The 13,308-nt window shown below is 43.6% G+C and overlaps 1 protein-coding gene across 1 annotated transcript in view; it reads right to left on the bottom strand.

The window, feature by feature from the left end:
* The window catches only part of LOC118242210 (tolloid-like protein 2), a 17,253-nt gene extending 7,847 nt beyond the window's left edge, over positions 1-9,406 (bottom strand). Inside the window, exons 1-8 of the mRNA XM_035531582.2 lie at positions 9,259-9,406; positions 6,691-6,824; positions 5,922-6,015; positions 3,704-3,844; positions 3,281-3,378; positions 2,120-2,252; positions 1,832-2,011; positions 516-737 (exon numbers count right to left, since the gene is read on the bottom strand). Of these exons, the coding sequence (XP_035387475.2) occupies positions 516-737; positions 1,832-2,011; positions 2,120-2,252; positions 3,281-3,378; positions 3,704-3,844; positions 5,922-6,015; positions 6,691-6,824; positions 9,259-9,406 (1,150 nt within the window). The remainder of the gene's footprint in view (positions 1-515; positions 738-1,831; positions 2,012-2,119; positions 2,253-3,280; positions 3,379-3,703; positions 3,845-5,921; positions 6,016-6,690; positions 6,825-9,258) is intronic.
* Positions 9,407-13,308: the final 3,902 nt, after the last annotated feature.

The raw sequence follows: 13,308 nt of genomic DNA, 5'->3' as shown, positions 1-13,308 counted from the left end.
CAAAAACCACCTTCACTATATCAGGACCAAATGTCTTCTCTGATAGGCCACGTTCCAACAAATTAAGCATGTTTTATGATTTTGATTGGATGAGGATATATATATATTATGCATCCATAAATACCACAGGGTTGCCATCAGAGTCCCAGTACTGTCCCCAGGTCAGTGCTCCTGTCTATCGATAAACAGCTGAGCAGTGTTGGGAGGGACCTATGTACTAAATATGACTCTTGTAGCTCCTCTATGCTATCAACAATACACATTTAAATAGGCTTATATTAAAGTTGGCATTCTTTATTTTGACCCCAGAGTTATCATTTCATTTAAAACTAGAGAACAGTGGATCTCATCGAATCAACCTGACTGCGGACAGGTTGTGTTATTGTAAAGTACTGTAATGAATCAATGTGCTGTTTGACTACACATTGAAGCAAAATGACATTCATGCCCATTTAAAGCACTAAACAGATTTTAAAAACGGCCCAGCATAACAGAGTAAAAGGGGCGTGTCTTACCCAGCGACTGCTGGCAGTCGGAGACGGTCAGGTGGTCTCGGCCACACTGGCCTGCCTCTCCGACGATTGCAAGGTCTGTGATGTGCAGCTTGACTACGAGGCCCTCAGCCACGCTGATGTTCCAGGAGCAAAGTAGGTCTGTGGGATATGCATCAGGGAAACCCTTCGAGTGGATCTCGCCTTTCCATCCAAAAAGATTTCCAAGGGAGCCACAGCCGGAATCTGCAGAAAGAAAAGGGGAACGTCAGAATATGAATTATGTATGATTGATGCCTTCATGCAAATGACTTTTACACCATAATGCACTCTCTGAATAAACCCCATCTCAGGAGCATTATCTGTGAAAAAATAAGTAGCACATAATCACTCAATAACTGAGCTTTATTGGTTTTTGCTAAAACATTTAATGTAGTTCATGACCCTGTCATTTATGTGTATTTTATTATCTGTCCAGTCTTTGGGGACTCCTGGGCAATCCACGATTTTTTCCCTGTTCCAGCTCACGCACTACACACTACCTGAGCTAAGCAAACAATAAGACCGAAAGTCTGGTGGGGTTGTCCTAGGGACTGGGACATCTCAAAAATGTGGACTGTCTTGTTGATCCTAAAGGACTGAGTTTGAAGACTGTAGACCATATAGAAGAGAATGACAACACTTCTTCAAAACTAAGATTCCTGTAACACACAGAGATGTCTCCTGAGGTAGAGTAAAACAAAACACATGAGCTGAAGGACTGGGAGGAGCAACCTAAACAAAGATGAAGACATGATCCAAACTAGGTCAGTGGAAACGTGACGCACAATAATAATAATGTAATGTAAGACTTTGCAAAGCAGGAACGTTCTGTGATATTTATAGCTACTAGTGGCATGAAGTAGTGACAACAGACAGGTGATCCGTAATCCGTAATCCAGGTGATAGGTGATCCGTAATCCAGAGGTGGCACTGACACAGGGACAAAGGCGGAGGGCAGGGAAAAAAAACTCTCTGGAAGTACAGAGGAAATCAGCAATCAGGACAGCTCTTTCTGAGCGGAGACTGGATTCATCACATCACAGCTCACTGGTCTCCATGGGAGTCTGATATGAAGATGCATCATTTGTGGCATTACGTAGTGGTCTTCCAGTCTGTCACTACACTCCATGCTTCCTGATTCTCTCTGCTCTAAGCCTCCTGGGTAATCTCACGAAAGCCATTTAAAGCCATTTAAAAATATGTCTCCCAGAACCAAGAAACCAGCATAAAGTAACTGTGGGTTATGAGAACGAGAGGCGATTCACTTCTGATTAATGTTCAGCTGCTTCAACACTAACCTTCAGCTTCCAGCATGGTCTTAGAAGGCTGAGGGGTGGTAGTGACAGGTGGTGTGTTGGCCACACTGTAGGCTGCACTGAAACCTCTGGCTGTCAAGGTAGAGTCACTTTTAAAACGAACCACCATTTCATGGCTGTTGGACACCACAGGAGCAGGCACTTTGTTTCCACAGAAGTGACCTGAAACAAATGACGGTTTGTTTTTTTGTTTCGTTGTCATGGTGACTGCTCAGGACATTCTTGGTAAAGGCTGGATGTTGCTGATGAACTAAGTTTCACTAGACTCACCCAGTTTAAGTGAACTATTACCATCTGAGAGTCCATCGAAGACGTCCACGAAGTCACCGCAGACATCAGGAACCAGGCTGAAGTCCATGAACGTGAGCCGGACTCTGTCACCAACGTTCACAGCAACCCTCCACTAGAGCCCCACACACAAACAATCAACCTTCTCAAACATTCTCACAGCACTTACACGCTGGACGCATCACGCCACACACATTGTAATTACTCACTGTGTTACAACAAAGGGACATTTTCAAGGGGACAATCTCAACAGCAACTTTTGGATCTATATGAAAGAACTTTGCAAAATCTACCAAATGAGTCTTTATAAAATCGTTTGCTGCACAAAAGGTCAGACACTGAGCAGATGCTGTGGAAGTAGCTGCAGTAACAGACTGTCCTGTTCAGCACCAGACAGCGATCTGTCTACATACAACAAATCTCACCCAGGGATCGAAGGCTGGCCCACTTCCTTAATTACGCAACCAATCTGTCTTCCATTTACATACAGAGAGAGCCACTCTCTCCTTCTCTCTCTCTCTCTCTCTCTCTCTCTCTCTCTCTCTCTCTCTCTCTCTCTCTCTCTCTCTCTCTGTCTGGCAGCTTGTCTGTCTGTCTCAAGCACACAGAAATATCTGGCCAACTACAAACCAATGACAGCATTTCCTGTGTTCCGGATCCGTGCGCATCCTTATGCTGTCGTGTGTTGGTCTGCCATGCTGGGGGAGGACAGACAGGCTGCAGATTAGTGGAGGTGGGCTTACCGCCAGGGCAGATGGAGCAGTGGAAAACTGGGGAGGGACCCAAGAATCTGGAGTCCATGATCAAACAAACTCACGTCTGAACTGTTCATCAATTCTCATCACAGCCTTCTCCCCAAAGCCTTTCCTGGATACACTGGCTGGAGCCAAACTGAACTAGCTAATAGGTTTTGCAGGGTCTACTCACTCAACTGTAACCATCACTCTGCAGGCAAACACGCCCAAATAACAAACAGAATCAGTGTGGACAGCATGAGGCTCATGGATGCTTCACGCCAGCGGTGGTGCGGTCACGCCCGTACACGCATCAGACCAGTGGGTTTAGCAAAGAGAGGCAGGACGAGAAACCCAGATTGGTGAGAGAGAAAGAGGCTCTGGTGCATCAGAGGCTATCCCAGAATACCTGGTAGAGAGCTCCATTTTCGTAGCTCTGCTCCGGGAAGCCAGGGGTCCTCAGCTCCCCTTGGTCACCCTGCAGAAGACCTCCAGCGCCGACTATGTCTGGGCACGAGGGACAGGGGAGGAGAGAGAGAGAGAAAAAGGAGATACGTTCAGCAAGATGACACCCATGAGCCGTTTTAAGCCCCGCCCTCACCGTCTTCTCCGCTGATGTGGCCCCCTGGTTTCTAGGTCAGCCAGGTCAGGCACAGATTGCACGCCGCCAGTCCCCATGCTGGGGAGAGAATGTTTTACTTTTATTCTTTTTTTTCACGCTGATATAACAGCGTCATTCAGAATGGAGGCAGGTGCTCTGTTTTCCACTAGGAACTGTTCCTCTGTGAGGGGCCAGTAACACCTCATTATGAGAAGTCTCTTGCGTTACTACCTGTAGTTGTGTCAGGGGGCACGGCACGGTACAAGGCTCTGAATCCTCTGTCTGTGCGTCTGTCGTTGGTGTCGAAGTGCACCACCAAACTGTTTCCCAGCGACACTATTGGCTTGGGCTTAGAAGGACCGCAATACTTTCCTGCAGAAGCAAAATGGCAGATCAGGCAGAGGTCTACGCTCAGACACTCCTTGTGCCTTCCTGGAACAGGGACGCTGCTTCAGCTGGGGTTTGGGAAAACTGACCCTGCAATGGTGTGAACACAAGAATCCATTCGTATAATGATGGATATAAATAAGAATGTTATAAGGTTATATGGACAGAAAAAAAAGAAATGGATTTTTGACAATGTTTAACCACAGAGTGACTGATTTTAAATTCAAAATGGGGGCAGACCTTTAGGGAAAGTCACTGTAAAGTAGAAAAACTTAAGAAAAGCATCAGAGTGAAACACAGACTTAATAAATGATGGCTTGTGGTTTATTTTGACCTACTGCTGCATTAAAGGAAACATCTCACTCTCCAGAACCTTTAACCATTCAGTGGGATTAGCCAATCACCGTTAAAAGGATTGTGATGTTACTGCCGTGGCTCCAGCATGGTTCAATGTGGAACACTGTATCTGTCCCAGAATGCCCATGAGGCAGGGAGACTTGCGTGTGGTGGGGGTCAATTTCAGGCGTGACATGCACATGTTATCTTAGCTCTGGAGCAAGGAGGACACTCATGCTACAGGGAGGGAGGAAACATGCGTGTGTATGTATATGTGTGTGTGTATGAGTGTGAATGTATATATGTGTGTGTCTGTATGTATGCGTGTGTATGTATATATGTTTATGCATGTATGGATGTATGTATGTGTGTGTATGCATGTATATGCCTGTGTATATATGTGTGTGCATGTGTGTATGTGTGTGCATGTATGTATGTGTGTGTATGTATGTATGTATATGCATGTATGGATGTATGTATGTGTGTGTATGTATGTATATGCAAGTATGTATGTATATGTGTGTATGTATATATGTATGTATGTATATGCATGTATGGATGTATGTATGTCTGTGTATGTATGTATATGCATGTATGTATGTATATGCCTGTGTATGTATATATGTGTATGTATGTATGTATGTTTGTATGTATGTGTGTGTATGTATGCATGTATTTGTATGTGTGTATGTTTATGTGTGTGTGTATGTATGTATGTGTATGTGTGTATGTATGTATATGCAAGTATGTATGTATATATGTATATGCATACATGTATGTATATGCGAGTATGTATGTATATATGTATATGCATGCATGTATGTAGATGCGTGTATGTATGTATATGCATGTGTATGTGTGTGTATATGCATGTATGTATGCATATATATTTATGTGTGTATGTATGTATATGCGTGTGTATGTATGTATATGCGTGTGTATGTATATGTGGGTATGAATGTATGTATATGCGTGTATGTATGTGTGTGTATGTATGTATATGCGTGTGTATGTATGTATATGTGTGTGTATGTATGTGTATGTATGTATATGCGTGTGTGTATATATATATATGTATGTGTGTGTGTGTGTATGTCTTAATTTGACTGAAGGACTTGCTCTAAAAACTTTAAGAATTATCAATATTCAAATAAGATGTCTTAAGGAACCTCTCTCTCTCTCTCACACACACACACACACACACATACACACACACACAGAAAAACTATCACAGCACTGTAACATTCAACCACGGACAGACACCATTTTAGAAATAGAAAATGTAGACACCATTTTATTCAGGACATTTCATGCCACAAGGCTCTAACCTTGCATGCATGTCCATTCTCATTACGTAGGCTTGTACAACTAGTGTGAATGCATGAAGCATTAATTTTGCTTATCTTTCAGCCTGGAATCTGCACAGTATGTCCTTCACAATGAGCTATAGGAGGTTACATTTTCATCGTCAAGGCCTACTCCTCTGAGCAGGAAAACTGGAAAGCTGCAAGTCCCTGCAAGCCCTGTGTGTGAATACAGAGAGTGCAGCGTGTGCTCCAGAGGGGAGGAGATCACACCACGCACTCCTTCATCAGACGTGTGCAGCGAAGGTGATGGATGCACGAGGTCAGGAATTCTCTCCTTTGCTGCCGCAGTAAAGACCTTTTCATTCCACTACACTCCCGTTAGTCCTTATAAATGAGTGAAACCGTTCCCAGATTCTCACCAATAATGCCCACGTTATCCCGGAGTGTGAGGGAATCTGCACTGCAGGTGAGGGAATCCTCCAGAGAGAAGTCTTCGAACCACAGATGGATTACCTGGAGACACAGGAATATTTACATAGACACACCTGACACACCTCAACCTACAATCAACCTCTGTCTCCATCCGTCTCTCTTTTTCTGTGTCTCACACACACACACACACGCATGCACAAACACACACACACACACACACACATGTGCACACACACACACACACACGCACACACACATACGCACACACACGCACACATACACACGCACACACACACACACGCACGTGCACACACACACACACTTTCTCTCTTCACTTTAAACAGCAGAGAGATGGATGTCTACCACTTCCTTTGTTATGTATATTATGTCATTTCTCACTATTCCAGGTTAATGACCTTTCTCACTATTCCAGGTTAATGACCTTTCTCACTATTCCGGGTTAATGACCTTTCTCCTTATCATTCCTTGATTTCACATTATTGTCTATAAAAGGCTGAATAATCCCAAATTGTATCTTCACATTTGTGTCTGGGATTCAGAGAAGAATAAAATGAAAGACTATAGGAGACTGAGCATGCCATATACGGGCCCTTACTGATGAAATCTTCTCCAAGCTCCCATCTGCCACCAGAATCCCTGTTGATTGCTGTAAATAGCTCTGAAATCTGAAGTTTAATGAGCTCTTGTTGCCTTCACTGAAACCCCTCCAGCCGTTCTGTTGCCCCAAGCGCTTACCTTATTGCTCTCCACAGTGATGAGCCAGGTACAGCTCTTGCCATCGTCGTAGTTACTGGGGTAATTCCCACTGGTGAAGCCCCCTGTGTTACTACTCAGCTGCACTGGGTGTCCACACCCTGATACCAGCACCTCTGCCAAGAGCAAGTAGGACGATCAGACCCGCATTGCCAAAACCCCTAGAAACTAATTACGCCACAGAAACCTGCTTGTTACCGTGCTAAATGAAATATTACCAGCAATCTAAAATGTTGCTTTGTGATGTAGTAAAAAAAACAACAGAATTCATAAGTATTGTTCATAATTTTGTACAACAACTGTAAGACTGATATTCAGCATTTAGTTTAGCTTAATACATTAGCAGTAAACCCTGCTATCTTACCAGTAAGGAAAAAAGCTCAATTAGAGTTCCATTTTGTATAATAATGCTATATAAACACTTCTCTCACGCTCCCACATTGAGAAGAATTGTCTGTTTCTGTTCATATCGAGTCTAATTACACGCTCAAAATTTTCATCGTAGAATCGGAACCTGTCCAAATGATGACATACCAGATCTCACTCTTCCACACAAAATGTAGTCTGATTCATTTTAAACGTTAACGTGAACGTAGTTTCCTACTCTCCATTATAGAAAGTGATGACATACATTAATCTAGACCATGAAGTGACATTTAGCTAAAGAGGCCAAGGTCAGTGATGGGTATAGCTCAATATGCTCCCCGTCTTTCTGAAGGATAAGGCATTCTGTTGAACTAGCGGTCCAGTAACAGGATGCTCTGGGTCTCGAGGGAAGGATTTCCAAACTCATCGGCGTGTTGCAGGAACCACAAGGGAGAAACGACACGGCTTTATCAAAAACAAGCAACAATCTCAATAAAATAATGGAAATGCGTTGTATCCTACACTGTAATAAACAGCAATGCTTAAGCGAAATATCAACTTTGTTAAAATACGTACCATCACAATGAGTAAACACCTCATGAGGTGCGTGACAGTGGTTACAAGGGCCACATTTAGCCATGCAGGAAGATAACGTGTGACATGGGTCTCTGGGAGACTACGTGGTGTTCCATACTATCTTTGTCTGCCCTGGTAGAGAAGTGAAAATATAGGGTACTGCAGGGATAGCAAACCGAAGGAAGGATGATCGCGGCTGAGGACAGAAACGTCCAAAAAGAACAGCAAAGCCCATTTAATCACCAAATAAATGTCACGTCGTGTCCTCTCGCAGCAGGTCTGTTTAGGATTCACACTCACACTCACTTCTGTAAGTCACTGTGGACGTGGACATCCGCCAAAATGCTGTAAATGTAAATGGATAAGAAGTAATAAAAGTGATATTTCAGTTCACGTGACGACCGTAAAAAGTTCACTTTCAAATTGACACGCCAATAAACACGACAGAGTCATGGAGAAAGCGATAGCTAAAAATGGGTCTCTTAAGAACAGTCTACCTATGCTTCTCGAAAAAAAAAGCTAACCTACATAGAATGGACCTCTCACACACATCTGCGTCCTTCTCTCTCTCTCTCTCTCTCTCTCTCAAACTGCTGTGTGGCCAGACAGTAGATGAATGCAGCAGCATAATTTTCGTTATCCATTAAACTTTCTGAAAGTTTCACCACTCCACTTCACCTCATGGACAGCCTGCTAACCCTGCTGTGACCTGCTGTGACCCTCGTCCTCGCCCTCAGATGAGGGAATGTTTTGGTGTCATTAAGAAAGAAAGTGGGGAGAAGGGGAACAGAACTGACGTCTGCACCGAAGTGTAGGACAAACTCTCTGCAAGTTTTTGAAGTAATTAAACGCGTCATTCTCTGTCAATTTATGTGAGCGAGAAAAACCCCCCACAATGGCTGTAATGATAAATCAAATGACCAATGATATGCAGTCAATAAGCTACATAAGGACAGTTGGTCTACATAGTCCAAATGCCACTGAACAGTCGTCCTCTCTATGAGTAATTAAAGAGCTAGTATCACTTTACTGTTTAGTTGGTACCTGACTTGAGTCTTAATGTATGACAGTATTTCAAACATGGCTATTACATGCTTCTTCAAAAAATACCACGTTATCACTGTAATCAAACTTTTTATGATTTGCTTGAGTCATTTGAATATATTCAGATTTTCGCTAAACTTCCATTTGTCTAGCAAGGTATTTAGTTTTTATGGTAGAGAACTAACTGAATGTCAGTCTTTATAGTGCAGTCAACATCACAGAGTAGGGGTGCTCATTGTAAACAAACAGTAACAAACAAACAAACAAAATATTCATGGAATCACTCAGAGCTTGACTTCAGGGTTTTATACATCAGATACATTTTGATGAAGGTCATACAAGGTCACTACTTGAGGAGCTAATATGTCAGATTTAGTCTTATACTGTTTTTACATAAATCTGACATAAATATGATATGTCCATGGGGTTCCTGCACCTGACAGTTACCCACAATTCCTCCTCTCCAAGCCGACGAGTCTCCTGTCATAATCTACTCCCAAAAAATGATAAAATAAGTAAGTGTTTCCCACGGGGTGCCTTCAGACTACTGCAAGTGTTCCTCACCTTTTCCACTTCTGTTGTTGTTCTCAATGATGTAGACCACAACCAGGCCAATGCACGTTGCAGTCATGGCCAGGACGAGAAGGATTAGACTCTTCTCCAACACACTGAGATCTTCCTTGGATGTCCCCTTCTGGTTCTCTTTGTCCATGGCGACTCAGAGGACCAGGGCTTGTCTCTGCGGGAGTCGTCTTTACGAATCCAGAGGTATTTGTCCCATGTTTATAACTGCTGGGTGCTGGCGACCTTTGTAAGGCAGCACTTTGTTCTCTGGTGAGTTTAGCAGAGTGCCTCTGCAGCGCCCAAGTTTCTGCAAGTCATCTCTGCCGCTATCAGTCATAACCGTTACACTGATACCAGCGCAGGAGTTTCTGTGTACTAAATCAATGATATGTAATGTTATGTAGTGCAATCTGGATTTACAAGTATCATGACTTATGATCATATCTTTATGGAAATGGCAGATGAGTGATGGTCAATATTACTAAATTGTCATGAATTGTGACCATTTCTGTACCCCCCCCCCCCAACCCTTTGTTTAAATCTTAAATCACATTTCATGTAGTGCTTATTTTTTAGTATTTATTTTAAACATTTGGTACACATTCATAATGCAAGTCTAAAACAAATTAATGTGCTCGATTTTGGCTTCTCTCCTGCTGCCTTGGGGATGAATTCAGGGAACAGAACAGCAAGATGCATGCTGTCAGTTCTGACTCGATGGCCATTTCACCGGAAGAGTTGTCTGTTCCGAGGATTTCTTTTTTAATCAAGTCACTGCACGTTTGTCTGCCTGACCCGCTGAAGGAGGCTTTGCTGGCAGCTTTCAAACACGTCGGTGCTATCTGCATGTGTTTTAAAGAGAAGTGTGTGGCTGGCGCTGTGGGAATGCCTGCAGGCGCTGTATACGACTGATGCAGCAGTTTGAAGGCGAGATGCACTTCTCACTTCACTATCTTGTTATGATAAGAGGAGCACAGGTTAAGGGCTGTTTGCAGCTCCCATAAACACGGGGAGGCTAGGTTAGCATTAACTAGCACTGCGACCGCCTCACCCATATCCTCGTTATCTGAGGTTCCCCACTGTTATTATGTTAATCAGTGCGTTTGTGAGCCTCATTTGAGATAGAAATTAGCCTTCCCCAGAACAACTGTTTCTCAATGTTTCTCAGCTGTTTCTCAATTATGGCGGTTTAATAGCTTGATACGTGGAACCAGAGAGCAGGTGATTTGGTCTGGGGACTGGAAGACCTGGCTTTGAGACTTCAAATGTGCCACATATGCCTGGAATCATCCAGAAATCCAATGGCAGGGTTCATCAGATTATGTTGCTATTAATCGTTAAGAACAGGATCAGATACGGTGGCACACAAATGTTTGGGCACCCCTGGTCAAAATGTCTGTTACTGTGAATAGTTAAGTGAGTTGAAGATGTGCTGTTCTCCAAAGACATTTAAGCAAGATCAACATACTAGTTTTGGTTTGTACAATGTTGAGTGGGAAAAAGTAATGGAGTACCATGCAATCGTTTGGACACTCCAAGAGAAAATCGAATCAAAACCCCAGTTTTACTGCAAAAGAAAACTCTGCAGGAAGCTTCGGCAGACTCTGGAGTGGTAGTGTTCTTACTGTGCAGTGACACCAGCGCAAATATGACCTTCATGGAAGATTCACCAGAAAAAAATCCTTACCACAAAATTCATCATAACAAAGGAACATTGCATTTTGGAAACAAGTTCCATGAGCTGAGAATGAGTTTAAAATGGAAATTTCTGGGCCATAATGAGCACAGGCATGTGCAGAGAAGAAAGGGAGCTGAATTTCACCTCCTGTTAAGCACGGAGGTGGATCCATCATGCTTTGGGCTTGTATTGCAATCGGTGGCATGGGAAACACTTCACCGGTAGGGGAGAGAAAGAGTTAAATACCAGCCAGTTTTGGAAGCAAACATCACACTGTCTATGACGAAAAAGGCGCAGGCTGAAGGTTGTGCCATGGCCCCCGCAGTCCACCCACCTAAACATCCTGGAACACCTGTGGAGAGACCTCAAGGGTGCATGCAAGACGGCCAAAGAATCTCAGTGAACTAGAAGACTTTTTCAAGGATGAATGGAGGGATTCCCCCAGATGAGTTGTGGAGACTCTTGGCTGGCTTTAAAGAGTTTACTGTGGCCACGGATGGGGCCAAAACGTCTGCTGCTAACGCTACTCCTTTGTTTGTTCTTTTTGACACTGTAAAAGATTGAAATAACAATGCGTTCTTGCTTAAAATGTTGAAGATATGTGTCGTCTTTATGCGCTTGGAAATCAAGTCATGTTTTGCATGCTCAGCTATTCACAGTAACAAAAACAATGAGCAGGTTCGCCCAAACATTTGCATGCCAGCGTATAGGTATAGGACTATAATGGCACCATGGACATGATTCAACAGGTAACCTTTTCTGGTGCAGCACTGCCTCAAATTCTGTTGCTGCAAATACCGACTTCTGTTCCTGATCAATGTCAGGTTTATACCACTGGCTGTGAGGCTTTGTGTTGGTATGCAGACGTCTGCAGTCACCTGACATCTTTGCTTGGGGCTACTGCTGCCCAGCACTCTGAGGAGAGAGAGAGAACCATATTAACAGGATTTCATTAGGAGAAGCCAGTGAGAGTCTCAGCATGAAATCAGCTGTGAGCAGAAGACAACAGTCTGTCATGCAGAAACAATTTGTGGATTTTTAATTTGACTTTTAATAAGAGCCGACCAGGAGTTTGACTAATAGCAAAATCTCCTCTTCAAAACGTGGATAATGAGAATAGATAGTCCTGCGACCGCATTTCCCAAAACCCAGTGCTGACCACAGAAGGAGTGGTGGGTAATGCATGCATCTCATAGCCCATGCACTCCAATGCTGGAGATTAGAGGTGATTTGCAGAGTAGCGGCACAATGCAGGCTTTCGTTAGCATTAGGGCAGAGGGCAACGCTAATGAGCTTGAGTGACTGAACTATTTAGTCAAATCTGAAGGCAAGGGAGAAGCAAAACCCTTCAGCTGTCTCCTAGCACTGTTGGACAATGACGCAAAGGCACGCAGTAAGCAGAATTGAAAATACCTCCCACACAGGGCAGTAGCTGCTGTTCAGGCTGGTTTCATGCTCATAATAAGATGCTGTGGAATTGAAACCCTACCGTCCATGTCAAGTCCAAAAGATCACTGAGTGTGAACAGTGAAGAAGTTAGGTCTCACGAAATCCAAACTCAAGCCAATAAACTGTTCAGGGGCAACTGTTTCAAATATCAAACTGTATTAAATGATCATACACTGACTTTATAAAATAAGAGGACTGGAATACAGTGACAAAACCACAGAAGAAACTCCAGCCATGTTTGCATAAGGGCAGGCTGAGAAGATCCAACAGGCAAGGGCTCTCAGTAAACACCAGGAGGCTGTCTGATACCTGACACTTCTATCCAAAGACACTTACAATTATGACTGAATACAACTTGAGTAATTGAGGGTTAAGGCTCTAGCTCAGGAACCTAATAGTGACAACTTGGTGGTGGAACTTGAACTGGCAACCTTCCAATTACAAGTCCAGTACCTTCACCACTGAGCTCCCACTGCCCTGTGTAGATCTGTGGAGGTGTGAGCACTGGGGAAGATCTGAGCACTAGCTGGATGGAGCTTATTAGTTGGTTTTGGAGAGGGAGACACAGAGATACGCAGAGAGACAGAGACGCAGAGAGACAGGTTTGTGGTGAGGTTTGTTTTGGAGCTCTCTCTACTGGGGTACCAGTGATTCATGACTGCATCTGTCAGCAGGAATAAAGCAGACCTTAATGATCCAGCAGAAGGTGACCTTGACCCTGCCATGTGCAGTGACTTCACTCAGTATGTGTACGGCTTTGTAATCCAGCAGGGATTCTGACTGGCAAAACATTCCGTATTACACAAGGGTTAGTAAGAACAGGTAGTGTAGTAATAATTGCAAGTGATAGCTGGAAGTGTATTTGTAATCATGTGCACACACACACACACACACACACACACACACACACACACACACACACA

Source organism: Electrophorus electricus, chromosome 12 (assembly GCF_041902795.1).
Source record: "Electrophorus electricus isolate QZ-2024a chromosome 12, ASM4190279v1, whole genome shotgun sequence".
In the NCBI taxonomy this organism is placed as follows: domain Eukaryota; kingdom Metazoa; phylum Chordata; class Actinopteri; order Gymnotiformes; family Gymnotidae; genus Electrophorus; species Electrophorus electricus.
Note: the sequence above shows the minus strand (reverse complement) of the source record. Positions and strands in the feature narration are given on the sequence as shown.